Source organism: Trachypithecus francoisi, unplaced genomic scaffold, assembly GCF_009764315.1.
Source record: "Trachypithecus francoisi isolate TF-2019V2 unplaced genomic scaffold, Tfra_2.0 Lachesis_group2, whole genome shotgun sequence".
Taxonomy (NCBI): Eukaryota; Metazoa; Chordata; class Mammalia; order Primates; family Cercopithecidae; genus Trachypithecus; species Trachypithecus francoisi.
Genome location: NW_022681465.1, coordinates 101,461,906 through 101,476,874, shown reverse-complemented (window position 1 = coordinate 101,476,874; position 14,969 = coordinate 101,461,906). Strand labels below are relative to the sequence as shown.

Here is a 14,969-nt window from a genome sequence, read left to right as displayed (position 1 = left end):
TTTCAGACTGTCAAATATACCTGTACCTCATGCCAGAGTTTTTCAACAGGTGTGCCACGATGTCTTTGGTAGTCCAGCCTGTGAGCCAATCATCTGCAGTTCCAGATCCCCCTCAGTTTACTCCAGTATCTTGTACTAAGTTACCATTTTCCAAGTATGCCATGATGTAATGATAACTTGCTTACAGTTTAATGGTTGCAGCTTGAATCTATAAAATAGCGGTTCTCAAAATACAGTCCCCAGACCAGCTACATTAATATTACCGACCTACGCCCCACCCAGGCATAGCGAGCGCATCATAAACTCCAGGGTGGGAGTGAGTGGGCTGTTTCAATGAGCCCTCCAGGTGACTCTGTTGCCTGCAAAAGTTTGAGAACCACTGAGGTAGACACAATTCTCTTCGATGCTGCAGATCACTGTATCTTGTAAAGACATACAAGTTATGGGTCTCGTTTGCCTGCAATGATGCACAAACCTGACAGTGCCTGGTTTTGTGGCCCAGGTATCATAAAATAACCTAGAGCAACAGTGAGAAGGTTCACTCGGCATGACAACAGCTGAGGGTACCTACTTATATCACAATAGAAACATTAATTGATTCTCAACCCTGAGAAGGACCTCTATCATGCCAACAACACAGTGGAAAAGGGAAGGAACACATCTTTCCCTAAATAAAGGCGAGAAGGCACTTTGGCTTGTCATATCTATAAAGGGTTAGTCATTTGTGAAAAGGACACTAATCATCAGGCAATAGACTATACTTCCTCAGGAAAAGTTGACCTTCACCCCATCAAAATGCTTATAAAAATCAAAAGTATCAGAGAAACTGGTTGAGTTTTGCCACCTCAGCAATTGCCAAAAGGTAAAAAGTAGAAGAGAAAACACATTAGGCCAATAAACATGACATGTTCAGAAGAAATATAAACCAAGACAACAGTGATACACTTTTACACTTTTGACTGGAAAATATTATAAACTCTAACACCACCAAGAGTTGCTTGTTTAGATTATATATGAAAAATAACTTGGCATTGTTTTATAGAAAGGTACACTCACAGGCCGGGCACAGTGGCTCACGCCTGTAATCCCAGCACTTTGGGAGGCCGAGGCGGGCGGATCACGAGGTCAGGAGATCGAGACCATCCTGGCTAACATGGTGAAACTCCATCTCTACTAAAAATACAAAAAATTAGGCAGGCATGGTGGCGGGCACCTGTAGTCCCAGCTACTCAGGAGGCTGAGGCAGGAGAATGGCGTGAACCCGGGAGGCGGAGCTTGCAGTGAGCTGAGATCGCACCACTGCACTCCAGTCTGGGTGACAGAGTGAGACCCCGACTCAAAAAAAAAAAAAAAAGAAAGAAAGAAATGTATACCCACAAATGCTACATCCCAGAAGCTCCACTCTTAGGTACATAGCCAAGAGAAATGTTCACAAGTATAGGTGATTTAAAAATGTTCATAGGGCCAGGCAGGGTCACTCACGCCTGTAATTCCAGCACTTTGGGAGGCCAAGGCAGGTGGATCACTTAAGGTCAGGAGTTTGAGACCAGCCTGGCCAACATGGCAAAACCCTGTCCCTACTGAAAATACAAAAATTAGCCAGCTGTGGTGGCATACGCCTGTAATCCCAGCTACTTTGGAGGCTGAAGTGGGAGAATTGCTCGAACCTGGGAGGCGGAGGTTACAGTGAGCCAAGATCATGCCACTACACTCCAGCCCAGGCAACAGAGCGAGACACTATCTCAAAAAAAATAAATAAAAAATAAAAACGTTCATGGCATTTGTAATGGTTTTAATAATCCAAAACCCCATTAAAAGGAAACTGGACAAACTGCTATGAAATGTTATAAAATAGAGGACCAGACAATGGCGACATCAGATGGACTTCAGCTCCATCAACATGCATTAATCTATAACCTAACTCTCAGTAAAAAGGCAAATGCCAAGACACTACATGCAGGTACACCTTCTACAAAGTTAAAAAACACCCAAAACAAAATTATGTATTGCTAAGTTATACATATACATAGGTAAAAAAGCAAATTATAATAAACTCAAAATTCTAGACAGCCTACCTCTAGGGGCAGGTAGATGAGAGAGTGAAAACTGTATAATGTAACTTAATAATGTATTGTAATTATTAGGTGGGATGGTAGATCTGCAGGTGTTCATTATGGAACAATAAACGTACCAGGAATGCTATGCATGGACTAAAGGTGATCATGTCATAAGCTAAGACTTGAATTAATCTATTTCTGTGCACCTGAAGTCCAGTTTTTGTTTTTAGAGACAGAGTCTCACTTTGTCACCCAGTCTCACTTTGTCACCGAGAGGTTGCAGTGGCACATCTCGGCTCACTGCAACCTCCACCTACCAGGTTCAGGTGGATTTCCCACCTCAGCCTTCAGAGTAGCTGGGACTAGAGGCGTGTGCCACTAGGCCCTGCTAATTTTGTATTTTCAGTAGAGATGGGGTTTCACCATGTTGGCCAGGCTGGTGTCAAACTCCTGACCTCAAGTGATCCACGCACCTTGGCCTCCCAAAGTGCTGGGATTACAAGTGTCAGCCACTGTGCTCAGCCTTAAAGTCCAGTTTTTAAAAAGGTAATCATTGGCTGGGCACCGTGGCTTACACCTGTAACCCCAGCACTTTGTGAGGCTGAGGCGGATGGATCACTTGAGGTCAGGAGTTTGAGACCAGCCTGGCCAACATGGCGAAACCCCATCTCTACTAAAAATACAAAAATTAGCCGGGTGTGGTGGCGGGCGCCTGTAATCCCAGCTACTCGGGAGGCTGAGGAAGGAGAATCGCTTGAATCCAGGAGGTGGAGGTTGCAGTGAGCTGAGATCACGCCACTGCACTCTAGCCTGTGTGACAGAGCAAGACTCCATCTCAAAAAATAATTTAAAAAAAAAAAAAAAAAAAGGTAATCATTAAGGTTTTTCCTAAGAATCTATTGGCATGGAAATGCTCCATTAGGGTTCTAATCCTGGCTTTGTCACCCATATGTGACCCCAGGCATGCGGATGAAAATGCTTTTCTGTTAATATAAAACCAAATTTAACTTCAACACCAATTTTGTCTATTCTCTAAAAATATTATCATATACTGTTACAAAATGGCTTAATAGCCCCCTTTTACACAATTATTCTGGCCAAAATGTGTTCAAAAAAGGAAGAATAATAATCAAAAGACTCAATTTTCACCAAAAAATGTAAAATTTCAGAAAACACAATTTCAGTATTATTCAAGTTGACCATTTGGGAACAAAATTAAGTTAATGTTTATCTCATATTATAATAAAAAAACAAGCTTCTCAATCTGAATAAAGTTATGACATTTGGTTAATAGCAAATATCAATATTGGTCCATTAGTGGTGACAAATGCACCATACTAATGTAGGATGTTAACAATAAGGACAACTAGCTGCACTGTGTGTAGTGGCTCACACCTGTAATCCCACCACTTTGGGAGGCCAAGCCAGGAGAACTGCATGAGTTCAGGAGTTCAAGACTAGCCTGGGCAACATAGGGAACTCTGTCTCTACTTTAAAAAAAAAAAAAAAAAAAAAGGTCAGCCAGGAATACTGGCATGTGCCTATAGTCCCAGTTACTTGGGAGGCTGAGGTGGGAGGACTGCTTGATTTGAGCCCAGCAGTCAAGGCTGTAGTGAGCTATGGTTGTACCACTGCACTCTGGCCTGGACAACAGAGTGAGACTTTGTCTCAAGAAAAAAAAACAAAAGGGAAAACTGAGTGCCATGGTATACAGAAATCCATCGTACTATAATTGCAACTTTTCTGTAAATCTATTAATAAAAGTATTCTAAAATGAAACGTTTATCTTCAAAAACAAGGGGAGTGGTCCATTGTATATCCTGGATGTTAAAAAAACAGAAACAAAAACACAAAAACTGGATTGGGTGCATGACACTTCTAAGTTTGCTAAAAATTACTGTAAATGTTTATGGGTGATTACTATTTATGGTATATAAATTGTACCTCAATAAAGCTGTTTAAAAAAACAAGTTTCTGGTGGTCTAAAGCTTCTGGTGATCTTAAAGGTTTAGATTGGGCAAAAACAAAAACAAGAAACATGAGAGAGGAACATTACACCAATCAAGGATGTTAAAATGTACCAAGGACTGACATATGTTTAACTCAACCCTCTACACACATTTAGTACACATGGGGTAAAAAAACAAAACTTTAAGATACCAAAGAAACTATAGGAGGTTATTATTTAAACCTTGAAGGGGGTATAAAACTTTCTAGGAACAAAGATATGTAGAAGCCATAAAGAAACAGACAAAAAATATAGGTACATTAAAAAAAATAAGAAGTCTGGGCACGGTGGCAAATGCCTGCAATCCCAACACTTTGGGAGGCCAAGGCACAAGGATCACTTGAGGCCAGGAGTTCAAAACCAGCCTGACAACATAGTGAGACCCTCTCTTAAAACAAACAAAAAAACGCTGTAGACAAAGGTGAAAGACCACAATAATGTGTGAGAAATTATCATCAATAAGACAAAATATTAATATCCATAATATAAAAAACTCCAGTCAGGAAAGAACGAACAATCACAGAAAAATAAGCTATGCTCTGAAGACATCAAGTGATGAAGAACAGGAAATAAGCATATGCTTAATCACCAAATTTTGAAAATGAAACTTTATTTTTACTTACTGGATTAACAAAAATGAATGACAGATAATAACCAGAGCAGAAAAAAAATGTTGGGAACTGAGCAATTTCATATACCATTAGGGTTAGTAGAACTTGCAGAGCTTTTAAAAACAATTCAACTTGGTAATCCCTCGTAAAATGCTTTTTTTCAAGAGATAGGGTCTTGCGGAGCAATATTGCCTGAGCTGGAGTACAGTGACACAACCATAGCTCACTGAAGCCTCAAACTCTTGAGCTCAAGAGATCCTCCTGTCTCATCCTCCTGAATAGCTGGGACTACAGTCGAGCCACCATGCCCAGCTAACCTAGTAAAATTTTAAGTGTGCACACTCGATGACTAGCTCTGGAAATTTATCTTACACAAACACTAGCAAGAGTGCATAAAGACATGTGAGAGAATGTTCACTGTAGCATTATCTATAATAGTAAACCGAACACAATTAAAACATCCATAAATAGGAGAATGAATCATTGTGTACTCATACTATGAAATACCACCCAGCTGCTAAGAGCAATTAGGTCTGTGTGCTGACAGACTTGGAAAGATGTTCACAAAACAAAGTTTTTTAAAAAGCAAACTGCACATAATGTGTACATTATGATCCTATTTTTGGTTTTAAAATAACACAAAATTGCCTGGGCACAATGGCTCATGCCTGTAATCCCAGCACTTTGGGAGGCCAAGGCAGGTGGATCACCTGAGGTCAGGAGTTCAACCAACGTGGTGAAACCCCATCTCTACTAAAAGTACAGGCCAGGCGCGGTGGCTCAAGCCTGTAATCCCAGCACTTTGGGAGGCCGAGACGGGCAGATCACAAGGTCAGGAGATCAAGACTATCCTGGCTAACATGGTGAAACCCCGTCTCTACTAAAAACACAAAAAATTAGCCGGGCGAGGTGGTGGGCGCCTGTAGTCCCAGCTACTCGGGAAGCTGAGTCAGGAGAATGGCGTGAACACGGAAGGCGGAGCTTGCAGTGGGCTGAGATCTGGCCACTGCACTCCAGCCTGGGCGACAGAGCGAGACTTCGTCTCAAAAAAAAAAAAGTACAAAAATTAGCTAGACATGGTGGTGTGCGCCTGTAATCCCAGCTACTCAGGAGTCTGAGGCAAGAGAATCACTTGAACCCAGGAGGTGGAGGTTGTAGTGAGCTGAGACCGCGCCACTGCACTCCAGCCTGGGCGACAGAGCAAGACTCCATCTCAAAACAAAAAGCAAAAAGACCACCAAATTATTAAAAATAACAACATTACATTATTTACCATATACAAGGTATTATACTAAGTATTTTACAAATATTAACCAGTTTGAGGCTGCAGTGAGCTATGACTGCACCACTGCACTCCAACACAGGTGACAGAGCTACACCCTGTCTCTAAATAAATATTAACAAAATTAAAAAAAAAATTCAAGAGAGTATGACCATATTTCTGATTTAGAGTAAGAAGTAGGAAAGGAAAAAGATGATTAAAGAAAGTACCCTGGGTCAGGCATGGTGGCTCACACCCGTAATCCCAGCACTTTGGGAGGTGGAGGCGCATGGATCACGTGCTCAGGAGTTCGAGGCCAGCCTGGCCAAGATGGAGAAACCCCGTCTCCACTAAAAATACAAAAATTAGCCAGGCATGGTGGCAGGTGCCTGTAATCCCAGCTACTTGGGAGGCTGAGGCAGGAAAATCGCTTTAACCCAGGAGGCGGAGGTTGCAGTGAGCTGAGATAGTGCCATTGTACTCTAGCCTGGACAACAGAGCAAGACTCCTTCTCCCCCCGCCAAAAAAAAAAAAGTACCCCAAGTGCTAACTGAAGTTGACATAATTTTCTTTATATAGGCCAGGCATGGTGGCTCATGCCTATAATCCTAGCACTTTGGGAGGCCGAGGCAGGAGGATCACCTGAGGTCAGAAGTTTGAGACCAGCCTGGCCAACATGATGAAACTCTATCTCTACTAAACATACAAAAATTAGCTGAGCATGGTGGCAGGCACCTGTAATCCCAGCTACTTGGGAGGCTGAAGCAGGAGAACTACTTGAACCTGGGAGCGGGAGGTTGCAGTGAGCTGAAATCGTGCCATTGCACTCCAGCCTGGCAACAGAGTGAGACTTTGTCTCAAAACAAACAAACAAACAAAAAATTACTTCATACAGTCGTCCCTTGAACAACCAGGTTGGAACTGCATGGGTCCACATATATGTGGATTTTTTTCAACTAAACACAGATGGAAAACAGTATTGGCGGGATGCAAAACCCGGGTATCCAGAGGGCCAATTTTTCATACATGTGGGTTCCACCAACTACAGGAGTTGAATATGCATGGGGGTCCTGGAACCAACCCCGAGTATACCAAGGAATGGCTGCACTTCACTGTGTTTTCCAAATCATCCATATTTAAACAAACATAATATTTAACTTAAAAAATCAGATCTGAAATTTGAGGGCAGAACAAAACAAAGACCTGCAAAGTTTAATTAAACAAATCTTAAAACATTTCAAATACAAACTAGTATCCATCTGAGTGACTATAAAAGACCAGGTTATAAACCAAGCAGTGTGCAAACATGAGCTGTTTATTTTACAAGGAACAAGATATCCAGAAAAAGGAAGAGAAAAAAGCAACAACACTAAAAAGCCCTAAGAAGGGCAGAGAAACCACTGTGTTCAGCCAACAGGGACAGGGAATTATAAAACTCTAAGTTTTCTCACAGATTATACAAAAGGGCTAAAACCTGTTTTTGTTTTTGTTTTTGAGATGGAGTCTTGCTCTGTCGCCCAGGCTGGAGTGCAGTGGCCAGATCTCGGCTCACTGCAAGCTCCGCCTCCTGGATTCATCATGCCATTCTCCTGCCTCAGCCTCCCAAGTAGCTGGGACTACAGGCGCCCGCCACCTCGCCCAGCTAGTTTTTTGTATTTTTTAGTAGAGACGGAGTTTCACTGTGTTAGCCAGGATGGTCTCGATCTCCTGACCTCGTGATCCGCCCGTCTCGGCCTCCCAAAGTGCTGGGATTACAGGCTTGAGCCACCGCGCCCGGCCTAAAACCTGTTTTAAACACTGAAGGCACAGCTTTTGACTACCCTCTGCTCTGAGAGGTGGGGGGGCAGGGGGCGTGTTATAATCCTGAAGATGCTAAAAATCCAAGAAGGCAGGCAGTAAGATTTAGCAACATAATAGACCGACCGCAATCTGTAAGGAGGGATTAAACTAATATTGAGTAGTTAATTGTTACTGTAGCAATTTTTTGTTTTGCTTTTTTGAGACAGGGTCTCATTCTGTCACCCAGGCTGGAGGGCAGTGGCGAGATCATGGCTCACTGCAGCCTTGACCTCCCAGGCTCCAGCATTCCTCCCACCTCAGCTTCCCAAGTAGCTGGGACTACAGGCACCTGTGCCCACGTCCAGCTAATTTTTTTAATTTTTTGTAGATACAGGGTCTTGCCATGTTGCCCCAGATGGTCTTAAACTCCTGGGCTCAAGTGATCCTCCTTGGCCTCGCAAGTACTGGGATTACAGACTTGAGTTTTTCTTTTTCCCCCAAATCAACCATTATTAGCTATTCGGGGAGTAACCTGTCTCGGCTCTTTGTAATCAATAAAACCCAAATTTTAATTCTCCTTTAGTGCAAGTAGTTAATTACAGATTCTTGTCCATTACTTTAAGTAGAAATTGGCCAGTCGTGGTGGCTCAAGCCTGTAATCCCAGCACTTTGGGAGGCCGAGACGGGCGGATCATGAGGTCAGGAGATCCGAGACCATCCTGGCTAACCTGGTGAAACCCCGTCTCTACTGAAAAATACAAAAAAAAAAAAAACTAGCCAGGCAAGGTGGCGGACGCCTGTAGTCCCAGCTACTCGGGAGGCTGAGGCAGGAGAATGGCATAAACCCGGGAGGCGGAGCTTGCAGTGAGCTGAGATCTGGCCACTGCACTCCAGCCTGGGCGACAGAGCGAGACTCCGTCTCAAAAAAAAAAAAAAAAAAAAAGTAGAAATTGTTTTCATATTAATTTCTCATGACCAAAAGGAAGAAAACTCCCTAATCTACTCCACTGTGAACAGTTTCGATGCAGGATGACACAATTCCACAGCGATAGCCACATTATCAGAGTGAAACTAATTCAAGCAGAAACGAGTAACAGGCTACATCTGCCTGTTGCCATCAATTAAGGAAAGAATGAGAACGTGGTATTGAATTCCGCGACATGAACTTGGGCAGGTGAGGGGAGAACAGAAAGAAAGGCAAAATACCAGTGGTTAAACCACCTCCAAATAATTTATTTTAAATAGGCTTTCTAAGGCATTTCAGTTCAGAAAACTGAAGGGGAGAGGAAAAGAAACGAGGAATTTGCCTCTGGTTAAGTATCACATAAAACATTAGTCTGGGCAAAATCATATCTGCTATTCAACAGACAGTTCTTTTACATAACAATGAAAATACTTGTTACTGGAGAGAAACAATGAAGTCCATGTGCAACAACCCACAGGGTATCAAATTTCCAGAGGTTCAAGGAGGAATTTTATTAAAATAATACCTTTTTTAAAGCTAAGTCGTTCTTTCACCTAAATCATCATCACCTCCATAAGTTACAATAGTTATTTTGCCAAGTTATCAAAAGCAACTAGAACTGATTAAACCTACATGATAGTAAATCAGATGAGAGGCCAAAGTTCACTGGCACTCTTTAAATATTACTGGCATTGGTCTCCCTTGCGTTGGGTTTGTTTTTAAGCCTCTTGAAACCTTAAGTAAACAAATCTAACTGCCAATGAAAACTAACACACCCAGAAACTCTCAGCGAAACATTTACTTCATAGCTTCTAATACAGACCTGTCCTATTCCAGCTACAGGTGGCCTTGCCTGGAGGTAAAGGTCGAAAGAAAACACTTCCTAACACCTTATCATGTTAAAGCCAGGGGGAAAAAAACCAGGGCTTCGAATCAAGGGCAGGGACACAAGAACTATCATCTCAGTGGTGAATACATACCACGGCCTTCTTGGCTTTCCTAAGACTGCTTCATTTTTGCTCCTTAATTAACCAGAAAAAAAATTCATCTATCTTCCCAGATTCCCTTAAAAATCAGACTTATAGAATGTTAGAGCTAAGCCTTCAAGATAGTAATGTCTCGCCTATAATCCCAGCACTTTGGGAGGCCAAGGCAGGCAGATCACTTGAGGTCAGGAGTTCGAGACCAGCCTGGCCAACATGGTGAAACCCCGTCTCTCCTAAAAATACAAAAGAACTAATCAGTTGTGGTGGTATGCACCTGTAGTCCTAGCTACTTGGGAAGCTGAGGCAGGAGAATTGCTTGAACCCGGGAGGTGGAGGTTGCAGTGAGCCGATATTGTACCACTGTACTCCAGCCTGAGCAACAGAGCCAGACTCCGTCTCAAAAAAAAAAAAAAGATATTAATGTCTTTACCCTAGACCTGACCAGCAGCAGCCAGCATCCATCTTTAGCCAGCCCACTCCCCACCGCACTCCCAGAGGCCAAAATAAACCTCCCCGGGAACCAGTGGCAATACCTTCATGACAATCAATCAATCTGCTCAAAGAACCCTGTGATGTCAGTTTCTGAGGTAGCTTCTAACAGGACCCTAACAGGATTTCTTAGAAAAAGTTTCACTCCAAACATCTTTTTGTTTTTATTTTTTCCGAGACAGGGTCTCACTCTGCCACCCAGGCAAGAGTGCCAGTGGCAGAATCACAGCTCACTGCAGCTTCAACCTCCCATGCTCGGGTGATTCTCCTACCTCAGCCTCCTGAGTAGCTGGGACTACCAGCATACACCATCAAGCCCAGCTAATTTTTTTTTTTAATTTTTTGTAGAGACAGGGTCCAATTACGTTGCCCAGGTTGTTCTCAAACTCCTGGACTCAAGTGATCCTCCCACCTTGGCTTCTCTAAGTGCTGGGATTCCAAGTGTGAGCCACCACACCTGGCCTCTAAACATCTCTAAAGACAGTTTACTAACACTCATTTGGGAGGCATTTTTAAAGAGAGGAACTTTCCAGGCTTTCAGCAAATCACATCATGTAGGAAGCCTGGTAAGATTAATAGTATATATTTTTAAAAGGAAATTGTTCTAATCTGTCTTTGCCTCACTGAAGTATTTCATAATGTTAACTCAGAATTAGTCACTGTGGTTTGTCATGCTGTTATCTATGTCAAAAGTTTAAAAGGCCTGCCACCTGCTATTCCAAAAACACCCTTGCCAATCTTGACCCAAGAGAGCACCCTTGGCAATGGTTTCTGTTTATCTCCAAAATAATAAGCAGAAAAATCAAAGGCAGTAGGGGAAGAAGCAGTTTTTGTTTTGCAAAAAACAAGTTCTGCATGATTTTTTTAGAAGCCATTTCTTTTCAAAACCTAGATTCACTCCTTGAAAACGGACTGATTTTCACCTTTTAGTAAAACCACTTCCACTTAGCCCACCCTCTTAAAATTCTGAGTAAAAACCAATGCAACAACTTTTGCAACATATACAAACATTAATTATAAGAATAAAGTTTAACAAAGCACTAAAAATTCAGACACAAATTTGGGGCTTTAATAAAAGATGTAAAGTTATTTTTTTTAACACTTACCCACTCCTCGACATTGGGGGACTGCTCTTCATAAATGTGTTCCTTGTCCCACAAAATATTGGACTTGTCATACCTGTCCATCTTTCTTCGAGTTTTCACAGCAAAGAAAATTATTAAAGCAAAAGCCACAATAATCATGAAACCCAGTACAATGGCAATGGCCTAAAAAGGGGTGAAAAATATTGGCATAATTAGATTTTAATTACTTAATCACAATTCACCCTCTACATACTATTAAAACCCTTATCTACCTAAGGCCCTACTAAATCCATGTGGTTTAACTTATAGAAAACTGAAGCAAATAGTTACATTTCAGCATATCATAAAACCTAACCCACACTAACTGGGCTAAGGCCAGCAAATGTACACACATATATACTACTTGATTCAATCCTCAGAAAATGCCTAACGTTAAAAACTATCAATCATCACCCTCATTTCAGAGCTGTAGAAAACTAGTTCCAAAGCTTGTGCATCTATGGGCCACAGTTTTATAAACAGATGAGAATGGCCAGTAAAGTAACTCAATCACTGGTATACTTCTAAAGGGCCTGAAAAATGCTATTCAAAAGCTTTAAAATAGCCAATCATGCTTGTAATCTTGTTCAGAACACATGCTTGGCAAGCCTTTTTACAATGAATGTAAATTTCAGTCCACAGATCTCTATCTTACCAAAAATGATGAAGACATGGATCTAATCAAGCTATAAGTAGCAAATTGACTAATGATTCATTTGGTCTGGTAGGTTTCTGTTTTAGGAGTCTTGCATACTTCCTAGAAAGGGCCCTGTGACAAAGAAACTTCCTACCCTTAACAGTTCTCCCTGCAGTGATAGGATATTAAATGGTATATTGGCCTGGGAGGCACTTGAAGTTGAGGGAAGTACCAGGCCTCTGCCCTGGATGTCTGCTAATGGGAACAAGAGGCTCTCCTTCCAGCTGTCTGACAGTGACATTATTTTTCAAAGACTACAAGTTTCAAGTAGTAAGAGAACTAAGAGGGATGGATGGGGGTGTGATAGGATAGGAGTACCAACCCTCAGTCCCTATCTAACATGGACATGTCTAAATGGCAACAACGAGCACTGTGAAAACCTACATCTGCAGGGAAAACCTTCTGTCTTCAAAATAATGGCAAACAGATACTAGAGGTCTAACTCCAAAGGAGTGACTCATTCAGGAATGGGAATTCCTAAGTCAGTGTAAGAAAAAAGGAAAACAAGGGAAAAAAGATTAGTAACTCAGAAATGTTTCAGATGTTAATATAATCAGGATGACTCATGGTTACTGAGGTAGGTTTCTCAACCTCAACCTGCACATTTGAATCACGTGCATAGCTTTTAAACATACTTACACTCTGAAAACTATAAAACACATTAAAAGAAGTTTAACAAGACCTACATAAATCGAAAGACATCTTATGTTCATGAATCAAAAGACTTGTAATTGTAACGACGACAATACATCCAAAATTGACCTACAGATTCAATATAACCCTTCAAAATCCTAGCTGGCATTGTTTTCCAAAATTGACATGCTCATCTTAAAATCCATATGGAAATGCAAGGAATCCAGAATCTAGCCAAAACAGTTTTGAAGAACAACGTTGGAGAACTCCCACTCCACAATTTCAAAACTTACTACAAAGCTACAGTAATCAAGACAGTATGGTACTGGCATAAAGACATATGATTAATGGAACTGAATTGAGAGCCCAGAAATAAATGTCCACATTTATGATCAATTCATTTTTGACAAAGGCATGAAGAAAACTTAGTGGAGGAAAAGTCCTTTCAACAAGAACACTAAGACAACTGCATATAAACATGTGAAAGCTTTCAGAACCCTTGCTTCCATCACGCCCAAAATTAACACAACATGAATCACAGACCTAACAGTAAGAGCTAAAATTATGAAACTACAGAAAATTTAAAAAATAGACAATGTAGGAATAAATCCTTGTGATCCTGAATTGGGCAAAACATTAGCTATGACACGAAAAATACAAGCAACAGAAGAAAAATTAAATAAACTGGGCATCATCAAAACTAAAAACTTTTTTCTTTTTTTTTAAAGACAGAGTTTTCGCTCTTGTTGTCCAGGATGGAGTGCAGTGGCACAATTTCAGCTCACTGCAACCTCCACCTCCTGGGTTCAAGTGATTCTCCTGCCTCAGCCTCCTGAGTAGCTGGGATTACAGGTGCATGCCACCATGTCCAGCTAATTTTTCTATTTTTAGTAGAGACAGGGTTTCACCATGTTGGCCAGGCTGGTCTTGAACTCCTGACGTCAGGTGACCCGCCCACCTTGGCCTCCCAAAGTGCTGGGATTACAGGCGTGAGCTACCATGCCCAGCCCAAAACTAAAAACTTTTATGCAAAGGACACCATCAAGAAAGTGAAAAGATGCCTATAATCCCAGCGGTTTGGAAGGCCAAGGCAGGATCGCTTGAGCCCAGGAGTTTCAGCCCAGACTGGGCAACAAAGTGAGACCCTATCTCTACAGAAAATTTTTTTTTTTTTTTTTTTTTTTTTTTTTTTTTTGAGGCGGAGTCTCACTCTGTCGCCCAGACTGGAGTGCAGTGGCCAGATCTCAGCTCACTGCAAGCTCTGCCTCCCGGGTTTACGCCATTCTCCTGCCTCAGCCTCCCCAGTAGCTGGGACTACAGGCGCCCGCCACCTCGCCCGGCTAGTTTTTGTATTTTTAGTAGAGACGGGGTTTCACCGTGTTAGCCAGGATGGTCTTGATCTCCTGACCTCGTGATCCGCCCGTCTCGGCCTCCCAAAGTGCTGGGATTACAGGCTTGAGCCACCACGCCCGGCCCAGAAAAATTTTTTTAAAAATTATCCGAGTGTGGTGGCATGCCCCTGTGGTCCTAGCTACACAGGAGACTGAGGTAGGAGGGTCACTTGAGCCCAGGAGGTGAAGGCTGCAGTGAACAGTGACTGCACCACCACATCTCAGCGTGGGTGATAGAGTGAGACTCTGTCTCAAAAACAAAACAACAACAAAAATAGCCCAATTAAAAAATGGGCAAGTCTAGGCCGGGCGCAGTGGCTCACGCCTGTAATCCCAGCACTTTGGAGGCCGAGGCAGGCAGATCACGAGGTCAGAAGATCGAGACCATCCTGGCTAACATGGTGAAACCCCATCTCTACTAAAAATACAAAAAATTAGCCAGGCGTGGTGGAGGGCGCCTGTAGTCCCAGCTACTTGGGAGGCTGAAGCAGGAGAATGGTGTGAACCCGGGAGGCGGAGCTTGCAGTGAGCCGAGATCGTGCCACTGCACTCCAGCCTGGGCGACAGAGCAAGACTCCGTCTCAAAAAAAAAAAAAAAAAAAAAAAAAAGGGCAAGTTGTCTAAATAGCCATTTCTCCAAAGATAAAAGAGAAATGGCCAGTAAGTACATGAAAAGACGCTCAATAACATTAGCTACAAAGAAAATACAAATCAAAATCACAATGAAGTACCACTTCACTTCTCACCCATCAGCATGACTAGAATCAAACAGACAATAACAAGTGTTGGTGAGGATGTGGAGAAATCAGAACTGTCATACATCTCTGGTGTGAATGTAAAATGATGCAAACTCTTTGGGAAAACTCTGGTAGCTCCTCAAAAGATTAAAGAGTCACCATATGACCCAGCAATTTCACCCCTAGGTATAACCCAACTCAAGAAATCATTAAAATATAGGTTCACACAAAA

The 14,969-nt window shown here is 42.1% G+C and overlaps 1 protein-coding gene across 4 annotated transcripts in view; it reads right to left on the bottom strand.

Moving 5' to 3' along the window:
- Window positions 1-14,969, bottom strand: part of OCLN (occludin) — a 61,762-nt gene that overhangs the window by 28,628 nt on the left and 18,165 nt on the right. For all 4 annotated transcript variants that reach the window (XM_033179800.1, XM_033179799.1, XM_033179802.1 and 1 more), the window contains exon 4: window positions 11,262-11,423. In XM_033179800.1, the coding sequence (XP_033035691.1) occupies window positions 11,262-11,423 (162 nt within the window). The remainder of the gene's footprint in view (window positions 1-11,261; window positions 11,424-14,969) is intronic.